At 35.3% G+C, this 14,766-nt stretch overlaps 1 protein-coding gene across 1 annotated transcript in view; it reads right to left on the bottom strand.

Moving 5' to 3' along the window:
* Positions 1-14,472, bottom strand: part of LOC142350644 (uncharacterized) — a 39,176-nt gene extending 24,704 nt beyond the window's left edge. Inside the window, exons 1-3 of the mRNA XM_075402555.1 lie at positions 14,327-14,472; positions 13,453-13,592; positions 6,732-6,910 (exon numbers count right to left, since the gene is read on the bottom strand). Of these exons, the coding sequence (XP_075258670.1) occupies positions 6,732-6,910; positions 13,453-13,592; positions 14,327-14,364 (357 nt within the window). The 5' untranslated portion in view covers positions 14,365-14,472. The remainder of the gene's footprint in view (positions 1-6,731; positions 6,911-13,452; positions 13,593-14,326) is intronic.
* Positions 14,473-14,766: the final 294 nt, after the last annotated feature.

Below are 14,766 nucleotides of genomic sequence, written 5' to 3'. Positions count from 1 at the left end.
ATTGGGTACCTGTCCTGGCCAATTTCTCATAAACGGCTGATTGAAACGAAACGAGACCTATATCAAAATAAAGCTTAGCCCAAGCTGGGTTTAACAAAAAAGTTTCATCAAAATTGGTTCACTCTACAACGAGTTATTGCAAAGTAAAGGTACCGTACCAAATGACCAAAAAAGCAGAGTACTCCGGCTGCAGAGCCAAAATTGAAGATCTAAACTCGAGAAACCGCTATATAAAGTATACATATTCGGAACCTACATTAAACGGGCTGTTCAAAACACTAATTTTTGTAATACAGTTCAAAGCTTCAAGGTGTCAATGGTGTCAGCCGGAGGGTGTCAACCGCTTCTGGGGCTAAAACCAAGGGCAAGTTTACTGGCCAATTTCTCTAAAACGGCGGAACAAAAATAAACCCGCTTAAAAAAGTTTGTAGCAATGCTTGAGATACGCATTATATTAAAAAATGAGCCCAATCGGTGCAGTCTAGAAGAAATTATAGCAAAAAGTAGGTACCCTGCCAAATGACCCAAAAAGCGAGGTGACCCGACTTCAGAGCCAAATTTGACTATCACAATTCCGTAAAACGCTATATAAAATATATATGGGGATACTCCCCAATAACTGAGGATTCTAAAACACTAACATTTGTTGGGTAAATCGCGGGCTTTGTTGTACCGAAATTTGGGTCACTCAAGATAGCCCGAAAATTCGACTTTTTTCAACTTTAAACATTAATAACTTTTTGATTAGGACGATTTGAGAAATTAACCAAACACTGCAAGCAAGACGGGTTTATTGCCAACAAAATGTGACCACTCCCGTTTAATTTGGTCCAGTAACAAAATACTGTTCTGTACCCCATTTTTTGGGCTAAAATCGAAGCCCCAGATCTCCGGAACCGACGTAAAATAACGTGAAACAGCGTTCCCGGCGTATTTGTGGGTGTAATTCTGGTCCACTTCCACGTTCTAGGTCACGGCAAACCCTTATGGTGAGGTGGGAAAAAATTTCCCACCTCACCATGAAGGTTATGATGTTTTGTGTGTTTTGACATAAAACAACATCCACAGAAATTTGATGAAACCGTGAAAAAAAAAATTGTTGAATTAATCCGATTGTTTGCTACAATTAGCTTCAGCAACCTAAATAGTGTCTAGAAAACACAAAACACACGCCCAAAAACTTGTTCAATTGCCCAAAACACCACTAAGCCATAAAATTTGAGAAAAAATTTTGTTTTTCCGCTTTCAACATTGAATAACTGTTCTGAAGACTATCTTCAGGACTGTGACCCAGCCATTCCAGAATAGAATGTCCTAACAGAAACAAATTATGCCAAAAATCACTCGTTTTGGTCAAAAATTGAATGGGAAATTCGAAAAAGAGCAAACTTAAGTTCCTTTCTCAATGTGATAAAGCAGGTTGTTTCCGCCGCAAAAGCAGATTTTGCTTGCATATCTGTTGCAACTATTCTTATTTACCTGGCTTTCTTTTCCTAGAAGCCTGAGACTGAAATAAAAGATCAAAATAAATTGAAAGAAAATATTAATCCTGAAACAATCAGCTCGTAACAAAATTGCTAATTGACCAAAAAAGCGAGGTCACCAGATTCAGAGCCAAAATTGACTATCTCAATTCCCAAAACTACTATGCAAAATGTATATGGGGATACTCTCCTTTAACTGAGGACTGTAAAACACTAAGATTTGTCGAGTAAAGCTTGTGCTTGGTTGTACCGAAATTTGGGTCACTCAACAAAGCCCGAAAATTCGACTTTTTTTTTCAAATTTAAACATTAATAGGTTTTTGATGAGGACGATTCGAGAAACCAACTAAACACTGCAAGCAAGAAGGGTTTAGTGTTAATAAAACGCGACTACTCCCATTTAATTTGGTCTGGCTGATATTAACAACTTTAGCACATAATAAAAAAATACTGTATTCTACTCCATTTTTTGGGCTAAAAGCAAAGCCCAAAATCTCCGGAACTGACGTAAAACAACGTGAAACAGAGTTGCCGGCGTATTTGTGGTTGTGATTTTGGTGCACTTCAACGTTCTGGATCACCGAAAACCTTCATGGGGAGATGGGACAAAATTTCCCACCTCACCATGAAGGTTATGATTTTTTGTGTGTTTTGACATAAAACAACATCCACAGAAACTTGATGGAATAGTGAAAAATGAAAAATTGTTGAGTTAACCCCATTATTGATACAAATAGCTTCAAGAACTTAAATACTGTTCAGAAAACACAAAAAGCATGCTCGATAACTTGTTCAATTGAAAAAAAATTCTTTCATTTGGTCAAATGACCTTTTTTTACTACCAAATTTCAGGTATCGCTAAAATGCACCATCAAATTGTGTAAAAAAATAGTACATTAAGTATATAGTGATACTCCCCATTAATTGAGCAGTCTAAAGCACTAAAATGTTTAATCTTGACAAAAAATTCAACTTTATGTCACCTCCGAATTAGCCGAAGATGGCCGAAAATCGAGGTTCGGCGCATGCAGAGCAAAAAATGACCAACTCAACTCCACAAAATCAAACTAAAAATATTTATGGGGATCCTCCCTAATAAATGGGGAATCCAAGAAACCAAAATATGTAGGTTCGTTGTGGTTTTCTGGGGTAACCGTTTTTGGTTAACACCAAAATCTTATTATTGGTGACTTTTTAAAATTTAACAGTGAATAATTTTCACCACGACGACTTAGGACAGCACCTAAACAGCAAAAACAAGAAAATTACAGCATCAGAAAAATGATTCTCCGCCCAAAAAATTTATAGAGTACTTTGGAAGATATCAGCAAATTACTGAAGTGTACCCCTCTTTTTTTTGAGCTAGAACCAGAGACCCAGTTCTGCAGAAATCAAGTATAGCTGAGTAGAACAGCCATGCTAACCTGTTTGTGGGAGTAGATTATGTCCACTCAATAATATTTTGTCACTGCAAGTGTTCATGGGGAGGCGGGAACAAATTCCCACCTCGCCATGGAAGCTATGATGTTTTGATTAGTTTGACAAAAAAAACAACACACACACAGAAATTTGTTGAAATTGTCAGAAATGAAAAATTGTTGAATTAACAATAACCATCATTAAAACTGGCTTCCCGGACAGAAACAGATGTAGAAAAAGCAAGTTAAATAGGGAGAAGGACGTATCATTGAAATTTAAACACTCCAACTACAAAAACAAAAAAAACGGAAAATTTTGACTTTCATCGAATTAACATGCTGAAAAGGTTAACCAAGGTCTAAGAACAGCTCAGCCAATACTGAATGCATGGCTGATCACAGAAATTAAAGCAAAATTGACGCAAAAATGGCACAATATCCGAAAAATGGCATCGATTTTATTAAAAGCTTTTGGAAGATAATTTTATGATATTGAATGAGCCGTAAAAGTATATGGTCTTGGAGATGATATCCAAGAAACCATAAATTATTATTCATGCGTTTGTCTTGGACTTTCAAGTTGTTTGCCTGAAACCCGCATAGGGTGCGGTGATAAAAATTTTTGAGACAAAATTTAGGTTGTACAAAATAAGTTTAATGATCTTGGATGGGCCATAATAGTCTATAGTCTTGAATATGGTATCGAAAACACCATAAAAATTTTCACAAGTAATTTTCAAATCTCCATTTTAATCGTTTGTAACCCGCATAGGAGGTTATTAAAATCAGTTTTTGCCAAAAAAAGATGCTGCACAAAAAAAAGTGTTATGATCTTGGATGGGCCATAAAAGTCTATGGTCTTGGATATGGTATCCAAGGCACCATAAAATTTTTTTCACAAGAAATTTTTAAATCTCCTTTTTTATCGTCAGAAATCCGCATAGGACGTTGTTAAAATCATTTTTGTGTCAAAAAAAGATGTTGCACAAAAAAGTTTTATGATCTTGGATGGGCCATAAAAGTCTATGGTCTTGGATATGGTATCCAAGGAACCATAGAAAAAAATTTTTTTGTTGAAGGCCAATGGCAAGTACGATATATTTGTTGTACTACATGATCCAAAAAACGTCATTTGAGATCACCTTGAAATTTTTGTTTGGTCTTATGTATGGTATCAAAGAAGCCATACAACCATACATGTCTTACGTATGGTTTCTAAGAAACATTTATGGTGGTCAACCCGGGATCTACGCCAATTAAAATAGATGAGAAGCATAAAGTGGTCGTGGCTGACCAACAATGACGTAAACATATGACTGAAATGATAACCGCCAAATGTCTGACATAACCGCCAAAATTGCGTAGGACAAGCTAATGGTTGCCCAATATTCGCCTCGGAATTGTCGTGAGAGAATCAATTTTTGTTCAATTTAGTTTCTGTTTTGATGACATTAGAGAATAGAGTTTGGGAACTCATCTCATCGCAGTTTTTTTTGTTTTTTTAGTCAACCTCTAAACCTTGCAACACTTTTTGGGAATAACTTTTTTCTGACTAAGATTTAAAATTTTATCTGGCACCTTAATGATAATCAATGAATCACAATGATGTCTTCTAGAAAATAAATTTAATTTCCTATTCAATCACAGCGATCTTAATTTGGTTATTTACTTCAAAATAACATTATTGGGTACATTGCAACATAATTGAGTATAACAGCACATTGGAGCAACAAATGATCTCTAAAATAATTACTATATCTGAACCAGGTCATAAATGCTGCTATGGTCTCGCAACTGGTCTCTTCAGTACAATAAAACTGCACAGCAATCACATTTTAACCAATGAACAGTTAATCGTTATAGAACAAAATCCAAAAAATTTCCTTGTAATTACAATAGAAGAAATAAGATATAATGAATCATTGAAGTCACAAAATGAAATTAACAGTTATTGTAATTGCTTGTTGTCTGTTGTAATAAAAATATTTTTCTAATCCAAAATTGTCTGAAATGTTTTTTTTGACATCTCATTTGATTCGACAAATCATTTGAAGTTGACATAAGCAAGATGTAGTGATTGAAAAAAGACACAAATCGTCTGTATTGGCTAAAAACGAGACGTTAATTGAGTTCATGAAGTGTGCCTTTAATATTTTTCAATAGGCGGGGGACACTTCTTTTATATCGTTCCCTTTCATCACTATATGAGTCTCGGATTTAGTTTTTTTTAATGAACATTGTTTATCACACAAAGACCTATATGGCTCTTAGTAACCATTAATTGGATTTATAGGCTTTTTCATATCCATTAAAAGATTGCATATGCCCGGGTTGACCACCATAGATAAATCTTGGCAACCATATCCAAGCCATATATGGTGACCAAGAAAACTTGGCAACCATATACCTGCCCATACGAAATTTCAAACGTAGGCTGAAGAAGCGTGAAATAAGTGCCTGTGACAAATTTTAGTGGTGAAAAGTCTCTGTTGAAACTTTGAAAAAAGTTCAAGCTCCTGGTTTCTTGGCAACCATATATATGACCATAAACGTTCATGGTACCATGGATAACCATATACGGTAAAATTGAAATCGTTCAAATGAGAATTTTGAGCAGATACCGGATAAGATCTTCTCTCCAAAAAAGTGTTTGAATACGTTTTGCAGAAAGATTGTTGTTTATGGTTTCTTGGCAACCATATGCAAGACCATGCACCTTCATGGTTCTTACAGGTACCATGGAACTTTATGGTCTTGGATATGGTTGCCAAGAACTTTTTTAAATCTTGATTTTTTGAAGTAAATAAAAAAAAGGAAGATATGAAGTCCCAGAGTCACAAAACATTGGATTTCTAGATAGATCAAGTGTTCTGTTTGTGGTTTACCCTGTCTACTTTATACGTGTATACCCACCCATTCATGGAATCGCTGAAACGCGAAAAACATTGTATACAAAACTTGGCAACCATGGTAAGATCATGCGACGAAAATTTTGTATGGCGTGTATGGAACCATATATGGCTCTTGGATATGGTTGCCAAGAAAGGTCAACACGGGTGATACCTAATAATAAAGCTTTGTTTGCCTGTCAATTTTCGCTTCTTGATTAACAAAAAAATCAGAGCGTGAATACTTTTTCAGCGTCAACTAGTTTCTTTCAAATGCCGATTATGATAGCTCAATTAGTCGGGGACTCTATTTTTGTTCATCGATTTTTGATCATTTTTTTAAATTCAGAAAGAACGAACCTTAAAGGTCACTAATCAAAGCGAAATGACAACTCACTCATTCATTTCCACTCAGGTAAATTGGTCGTCTTGAGTTTAATGGTTTTAAAACTCAAGACCGAGCAATTTACACGAGTGGAATTGAACTTGGTTATAATTGTGAAAAAAAAAATCTGGAAAAAAATTGATCCATTCAATTCCATGAATTATAAAATATGACTGGTTTTTTACTTTGTACAAAAAGTCACAGATTTTTTAAAAGTCATTGTTTCACTAGATTTTGGTGCGCAAAAATTGCATAAAGCTTTATGTCCTGACCAAGATCGGCATTCAGTTTTGCACCTTTTGGTGCAGATTTGCATTCAGACTGCTAAGTGTAAAAAATGGCATGACCATTAGTATGAATCAGTACTGATTCGGAGTGCAATCTTTACCCGGTTTCTCATTTCAGGCCGCAGTGTTTTCTTTAGCCAAACCAAACAAACATAAGAATTCAAATTAGAATGGCCCAGTAGTGATTGACCAAGCGCTTGGTCTCATTATTGAATGCACTACAGACTCAAACGCATATACAACTAATTATATAGAAAAATATAGTTTACCAATTGGAATGAGACATTGAGGTTGCTCCTATTTCCCATGAACTTCTTTCCCATTGATGACTTCAAATCGGCTCCTGTTCCTGGCACTCCTGCTCCTAAGGAGTTATTCATAGTATTTGTCAAATTGTGTGACCTCCCGAATGGTCCACTGAATGTGTTGTTTACTCTGAGCCCACCTTCTGAATCATAAAAAATATTATGACGGTAAGGACATACATTTAAAACCGGCAGCAATAAAAACTTGTGGCCAGCTTTTAAACTTCTTCGGAAGAAAACAATGAAGGTCTTGAAAACTCTCCATTTGCAGAAGATTACTTTCCGTTCGCAAAAAGATGGGGGGGGGTGGATAGCAACTTGGAAGTAATGGAGAAAAGCAACCGGGCACCCGTCTACTAGTGTCAGAGTATATCAGTACTTATACAATATATTCTAATAGTAAAACGCTGAATCAGTACTGTTTTACACTACTCGAAGGGTTTCCTTTAATATCAGACTTAAAATTAAAAATCATTCAATCTCTTTTTTGAGATTTTACAGTTGGCATTACATTTTTGGTTCGTTATACTGATCAGACAACAATAATAATTTTTTCAAAAATTTCGAGCACAGTTTTTAAATAAAAATGGTTTTTGTGTAATGATATGATGTCCCACACATTCTCATGAAATCAAGATCATTACGTGGTCAAAACAAAAAACAACCTGTGTCCGTTATCTTTTGGTACCTGCATGCACAGTCTGAGTCATTACTATCAGTTATGAGCCAGTAAATACAAGCTGACCCTAGTTGAGAAGACCGAACAAAAACGACGCAAGAAATGTTCGGTATGTTCGGTTTTCTACGTAAGAAATGGTCGGAATGCCCGGACCCTAGTGCCATAGTAAATCAGTACTGAAACATTGTATTCCAATTGTAGCCGGGATAAAGTGAAACCAACCATTTAAGCCGGGATCAAAGTGAGTATCAGATCTAACGAATCGCTGTTTATGCATCTCATGACCTGTCAAACTCCTTTGAGAATATCGCAATTCCCCCTCTGGTCACCATTAACTACCTTATATGACCCTAGTTGAGAAGACCGAACAAAAACTACGCAAGAAATGTTCGGTATGTTCGGTTTTCTACGTAAGAAATGGTCGGCAAATTCGGTAAATTCTGTTCGGTAAATTTTGTTCGGTAAATTCGGTTTCAAATGTAAGAAATTGTCGGTATGTTTGGTCTAGAAAGTAAGAAAGCTTCGGTATGTTCGGTTTCGCAAGACTCGATATATTCGGTGCGGAGTGTAAGAATTCGGAGGTTCGGTTCAGCCAGATTCGGTATAATCGGTTTCAAACGAAAGAAATTGTCAGTATGTTCGGTCTGGAACGTAAGAAAGCTTCGGTATTTTTGGTTTTGCAAGATTCGGTAGGCAAGCGAAAATTGATATACAAGAGTCTCCCGTGTCGAGGTGTCACCGCTGAAAATTGCTAAAAGATGTAAGGTTTGCGGTGAAATTGAATAAAAAGTATAAGATTTGCGATCAATGCAATCAAGATTGTTTTCTTACCCACGAAAGAAAATGCTTATACAAAAAAACTTAATTTTCCCTAGTGATGAGCGGATTCAAATCTTGCAAGATGAGCGGATATCAATTAAGGCAAAAAAATAAATCGGGGTAAAAATGTTTTAGGAAGTATATTTGAAGCATATTTTTGTTTATTAAACAAAATACAAAACTAATTCAATGAATAAAAATTTAGCCCGGATTCCAAATCTTGCAAGAATCTTGCAAATTTTTGAATTCTGGAGAATTTATTTGTGTATAATTGGTAGCTGAAACTAACAGAAAATCAAATGAAATGACTGATATCAGTATTCTTGATCAGCAAAATTGAACCTAAATCAATTTTGGTTGTACACGCTATTTCAATGTGAAATCTTGCACACCCAAAACTCACTGGAAAATCTCAAGAAGTTGTTCTTTAGTTCAACTGTATTTTTTTCCGACAGTATTTAACCTATTTCAGCTCTCGAAACGTCCTCTGATCAGACAAAAGTGCGCTCGAAACGATTGAAAACGACGTTACCGACGCTTCCTTACGTTTGGAAACGACGATATCAATGCTTTCTTACGTTTAAAAACTGACGATACCGATGCTTTCTTACGTTTAAAAATCGACGATACCGATGTTTTCTTACATTTGAAAACCGTGGATACCGATGCTGTCTTACATTTAAAAACCGACGATACCAATACTTTCTAACATTTAATAAACGACGATACCGAATCTCGCTTGCGAAGAAAAACGACGATCCCGAATCTTTCTTACCTCTAAAAACGACGATACCGATTCTTGCTTACGTTTAATAACGAACAAAAACGACGATACCGACGGTTTCTTACGTTTTCTAACCGAAGATTTCTCAACTAGGGTAGATGTTTTCTATGTTTTCATTTCAGATTGTTTTGATTTTAAGTGTGCTCTGATTGTCATTTACCTTTTCCTTTCTAGATCAATGTACCGCTTCTTTGGATTTTTTAACGTGTCATGGTTTTGGGTTGTGAGGGGGATATATCATTCCAAAAAGTATTATCGAAGCTAGACTTGTGTTCGTGATTTGTGACAGATCAAAAATTAACAATTGCTTCTTCCAATGCTTTCATAATAAAAACCGCATAACTTTCTTGAAAAAGCAAAAACAAGTTCAACATGAAAAATTGCCGTCTATAAATTGTCAAATGAGGGGCGTCCTCTACATCAAAGAAAAAATAGAAAATCGTAATAACGGAAAATAAATTTAATTGAACTGGAACAAAAAACTCAGAGAAAAAAGTAGATAAGGAAACGGATCAAGATGAAAAAGCTCAAGATTTTGATAATGCTGTACTAAGCTAAAATATGTAAGAATTGCTTTGAGTGTAAGTTATGGTTGTAGGAAATGAGATTTTTCACCCCTTATAACGGCAACTCTTAATTTTTGCTTCTAAAAACACAGCGCATTTTTCAGTAGTCAATTTTTTTCAAAGTTTACCGTTATCAAATGTCAATTTTTCTGACCGCTTTCTGGTTTTCTGTTGGCAGTGGTCAAATATTTTGTTCAGTTTCTACACAATGAAAACAAAAGACTTCTTTGCTTAAACTCGCTAATCTTACAAAATTTCAATTCAATACAAACTTGAAAAATTGAAACATAAGAACTAAAAAGTGAATGGGTGAGCAAAGGTGGAAGATTTCACTAGGAAAAATATTTACTTTCACCGCTAAGCACTGCAAATTTTACATTTGCTTCTATGCAAAAAATAGCCTCTGTCTCTTCCACTGCGCAACTGTCACTTAGGTCTATGTTATTTCTCGTGAAATTAAAGCAGATTCAAAAAACTTTTTGAAAACAAATGCTTGGAAACTTCGTAGGATTTGCGGTTTTAGCGATGAAATTTTTTCATCACTTAAGCGGTGAAAAAAGTTTCACCACTATTAATAGGAAACGTTGAAAACAAAAATTTTAACGCTAAAAGCAGCCAACCTTACGAAAATTCAAAGCAAGTGTTTTTTTGTTACCACTTTCAACAATTAAAATATTACGTTCTTTTCTAGAGAAACTACACCAAAATTTCTTAAAGGTTTAAAGTTCTCAGACATATACATGATTTACTTCTATGCAAAACAACAACGTCATATTCCACTGCGCAAACTGTCACTTAGGCCTATGTTGTTCTTTGTGAAAATAAAACAGATTCAGTAATTTTTTTGAAAACAAATGCGTTGAAATTTGGTAAGATTTGCGGTTTTAGAGATGAATTTTTTTCATCACTTAAGCGGTGAGAAAAATTTCACCGCTATCAATAGGAAACGTAAATTCACCGCAAGTGTTTTTTTTTTGCCAACGAAGTGTTTTTTGTGCCCTTGGCGAGACTGGATGGTTATCTTGTAAGATCTTACGAGATTCTTACAAAAATTGTTTATCTTGTAAGATCTTGTAAGACGAATGTTTATCTTGTAAGATTCTTGTAAGACGAATGTTTGTCTTGTAAGATTCTTGCAAGTTTAAAGGACTGAGAAAGTACTGTTATTTGGCATCTAATAAGGGCACAAGAACCCTCGGAGTAGGGCGGCACACACACACCAAAAGTGACGCAAACCAAAATCTTTACTCACTGATGTTAAGGAAGTCATGAAAAGGCCGTTTTGCTACGAAAATCGAATTTCAAATACCAATCTTTGTTTATTTGCTGTTTAAAAAAGTTTCTCATTGAAATAGAGACAGAAAGGACACCTCTGGATGGACACTTCAACATTGACATGACCCCTCTCAGCTGAAAGAAGAACGAAAATCAAGAAAAAATCAAGAAAAAATCAAGAAAATCTGAAAAAAAAACTTTGAAAACCAACGAATGAGTTTGAAGATGGAAGGACTAATAAGTTGATTCAATAAATTGATTCAATAAATTAATAATTATTAATTTTCTACAAATGTGTAGATTCATGTATTGCAACCTTTAATATTTTTTTTCAAGTCTAGGTCTTAAGTATAGAATTCTAGGATTTAAGACGAACGGATACCGTATAATTAAGACGAACGGTTATCTTGTAAGATTCTTTTAAGCCGAATGGTTATCTTGCAAGATTCTTTTAAGACGAATGGTTATCTTGTAAGATTCTTTTAAGACGAATGGTTGTCTTATAAGATCTTGTAAGGGGAATGGCTATCTTGTAAGATAAGATTCTTGTAAGACGAATGTTTATCTTGTAAGATTCTGTCAGAAAAGCTTGTAAGACGATGCATCCTCATATAAGATTCTGTCAGAATCTTGTAAGATCTTACAAGATAACCATTCGGAGTTGTCTCGGGTTTCCTCCCTCGCCTCCCAAACGTACCCCCGTCCCCCACCCCACCTGTCGCCCTCCCTTCACACCCATAAATTCTCCTCGATTTATTTTTTGAATTATTTTTGACTTTCTGCTGCATCAGTCTCGTTCACAACTTTAACCAACCAATCTGGAAGTTTACTAAAAAAGTTCGAACTTGGTTTCTTTTTTCGCTTTAAATCTTACTTGCCGCCTCCATAAGAAGAGCTAACAACATTTGAAGCCCCTTAGTCCTTAGTACCTCGCCCCCCCCACCCCCACCCCAGCCACGTTGAGCCAGGGTGCAATAGAATCGGGCCCCGTCAATCGCTCGAGAGCAAATTGTCCGTGAAATGTTTGGCTATAACTCTCATTTTATGGCACTCTGCTCTACACCCGGTCAACTCTCCTTACGTTTCTCTACTAATGCGGTTTTGTCCTTAAAACCTGCATGGTAGCTAATTTTGTCACTTAAGTTGCCTTCCGTACATATTAATTCCTTTCTAATTGCAAATGTGAATAAAAATGATCCAATAGTGAATAGCAAAGAAAAATTTACTGCTCAAGGGGATACAATATGTGGAATGCGTTGATAATTGACTGTGTTAAAGTCATTGCGACGTTTATTTATTGCAATTGAGATCAAAAATCTTTTGTTTACCCAGTCGAATGCAATAACTCAGCCGACTGGTTTTCGAAAAAAACCGACGTGCCAATAAAAAAGATATTTTCTAATTTTTTGCAATCAATGTGCATCTCAAAATCAGTTTTATAGTGCAATAGCCTAATAGCGCAATAGTTTAAAAATACATTGAAAAATGTGGATCCTTTCTGTTTAAGCCCCCCCCCCCCCCCGCCGAATATGTCATACATATGCACCGCATATGCAACCCCCCTCGTTACCGAACACGTGCCGTTCATAGTAACTCATTATGTAAAAGTATAACACGTGCGTCGGGGGATGCTGGGGGGGGGGGGGGGACTAACGGAACTGATCCGAAAATGCAAATAAAGATATGAATTTTATATCGAACAAATAGGAAAGCAAGCAGCCACTTACAACAGATATTATGAAGAACAGATCTTCTGAAAATAAATTGATTTTTAGAAGTTCGATGAATAGAGAACAATGTTCAACGATTAAAATATAACTTTCTTTTCTTGAGAAACTACATCAAAATTTCTTGATGTTTTAGAGTTCTCATACATAGGGGATCACTGACTATGAGTTTGAATTAATTGAGTTTTCGTCTCATCTGACACAGAGCTTGTAAGGGATTACATTTTTGCAAATTATTTAAAAAAAATTACGAGTAACAATTCTTCCATCTGTCTGCTGATTGCTGATTGCTAGAAAAATGTTTGTTGAAAATGGCAGGTTAAGAGTAGGAAAAGAAATCATAAAAGAAAATATTATTTTGGAAAAAGAAAGAAACGACCTCTGCGTCCACTACTGCAGCTATAAGTGCAGTTCAGTGCATTCTGCATTAACCGCCTTCAACGCTAAAAACTGCAATCCTTACACCTTCTCACTGTATTCACAGCAATTCTTAAAATTTTGAGCGATTTTTAGCGTTGATACCTCGACCCGGTTGAGTCGAGTAATGCTTTAGGTGATGCTAAACCGTCCTTAAGAGGTTCTTATGGACAGTTTTTGATTTGGGATTTACAATATCTAGAATTTTTGTTTGGAATGCGGTGTATGTTTTAAGATTGCAGTAGTTCAACAAAAGGTTTGTATATCTAAATTCAGCTGATCAAAAAAAAGATAAATGATAAAAATTATTTTCTACTGCAGAGTCTTTTTGTTTATAATGAAGCGCCCAAAAGTCGTGGTTTTCATTTTTCCCTTTTTTGGTTTAAAAAATCAATAAAAAGGATTTGGAACGTGTTACCCGCTCTATTGGGTGGTATCAGTAGAGAAGATCTTCTGTACATTCCAGGATCGGGCAGAGCAGATACGAAACTGCTATTGGCTGCCAGGTTATTCACAACTAGTTTCCCGGACGTCAATGCTTTGTCCGTCGGTTTTGGTCTAAAAACGTAAATAAAATGAACGCAAAAAACTCAAAATTCCATCTACACTGTTCAAGAGTTTTATCTTTGGGTATGTATTAATTTTGTAACTGAGTAAAACGAATCAGCGTAACATGTGGTGCGGATTTTAAATTTTCGCCACTATTTAACGGTGATCTTTCATATATTCAATTCATTACACTATTTTCATTACACAATTCATTACACAATTCTTACACTATTTTTGTGAATTGACTTTTTGACCGGGGCTAATGTTAACCATAATTTTTCTCTCATATTCCTGTCTAAATTCTTGTAGTAAAATTCACGCAAGTAGAGGTGACTGCTTAAACGGACATATGCCTTCCTAGTGATGATAGTGGATGATTTCGTTGTCCATTACGCACAAAAACGCTATTGAAAATTTGCAGTTATTTTTATCTGAAAATTAAGTAGGTTGTCCTGACCTACGCATGTAATTTAAATGGCATTCCTGCAGAGTACATGCACGTTAACATAAAGTAGTACACGTAAATGCAGGTGGAAACATTTCAATATATTTATACCATTTTCATATTAATCGAGCTTGCACATATGCAACGTTATGCTATTTTAAGAATTGCTCGGAAAATTAAACAAATAAACCAATGATTGTTGTTGACGTTTAGGTTTTGCAGAAGAGCGGTAAAAGCGCGTGAAATTTTTTGGGTTTCAATTTTTCAGTTAGAGTGATATTACGAATGATGTACTCACTGAATCGGGAAAATGATCTCATCGGAGTTAACTTGCATTGCTGTTATTTTAGACGACAGATAATGCAAAAAATTCACTGTTTGTTTAAACAAATGTAATGAAAACTATGCGCTTGCTTAGAATTAAGAATTTTAAACCATTTAGCAAATCGCAGCTAATAAGAATGGTACTGATAATGGTGTATAGTACTAGAAAACATGATTATTAAATGAATTGAAAGTACAATTTTTATAGATAGCGTATCATTTGTCAAATTTTAGATAACAAAAAGAAAGATTAGATGTTTACAAGTCATTAAAAAACTATAGTTTATATATGCGAAATTTTCCGGTCGTCAGAAATTTTTTTTTTCATTCAGTCGGTAGCAAAAATTTCAGACATTATCGATGGTTACACATGAGAAAAAGAACCACTGTAAAATTTAAAGACTCTTGCTGATT

The sequence above is a fragment of the Convolutriloba macropyga genome, chromosome 12 (assembly GCF_964194025.1).
Source record: "Convolutriloba macropyga chromosome 12, txConMacr16.3, whole genome shotgun sequence".
NCBI classification, from domain to species: Eukaryota; Metazoa; Xenacoelomorpha; order Acoela; family Convolutidae; genus Convolutriloba; species Convolutriloba macropyga.
This window is presented reverse-complemented; position numbering and strand designations above follow the sequence as displayed.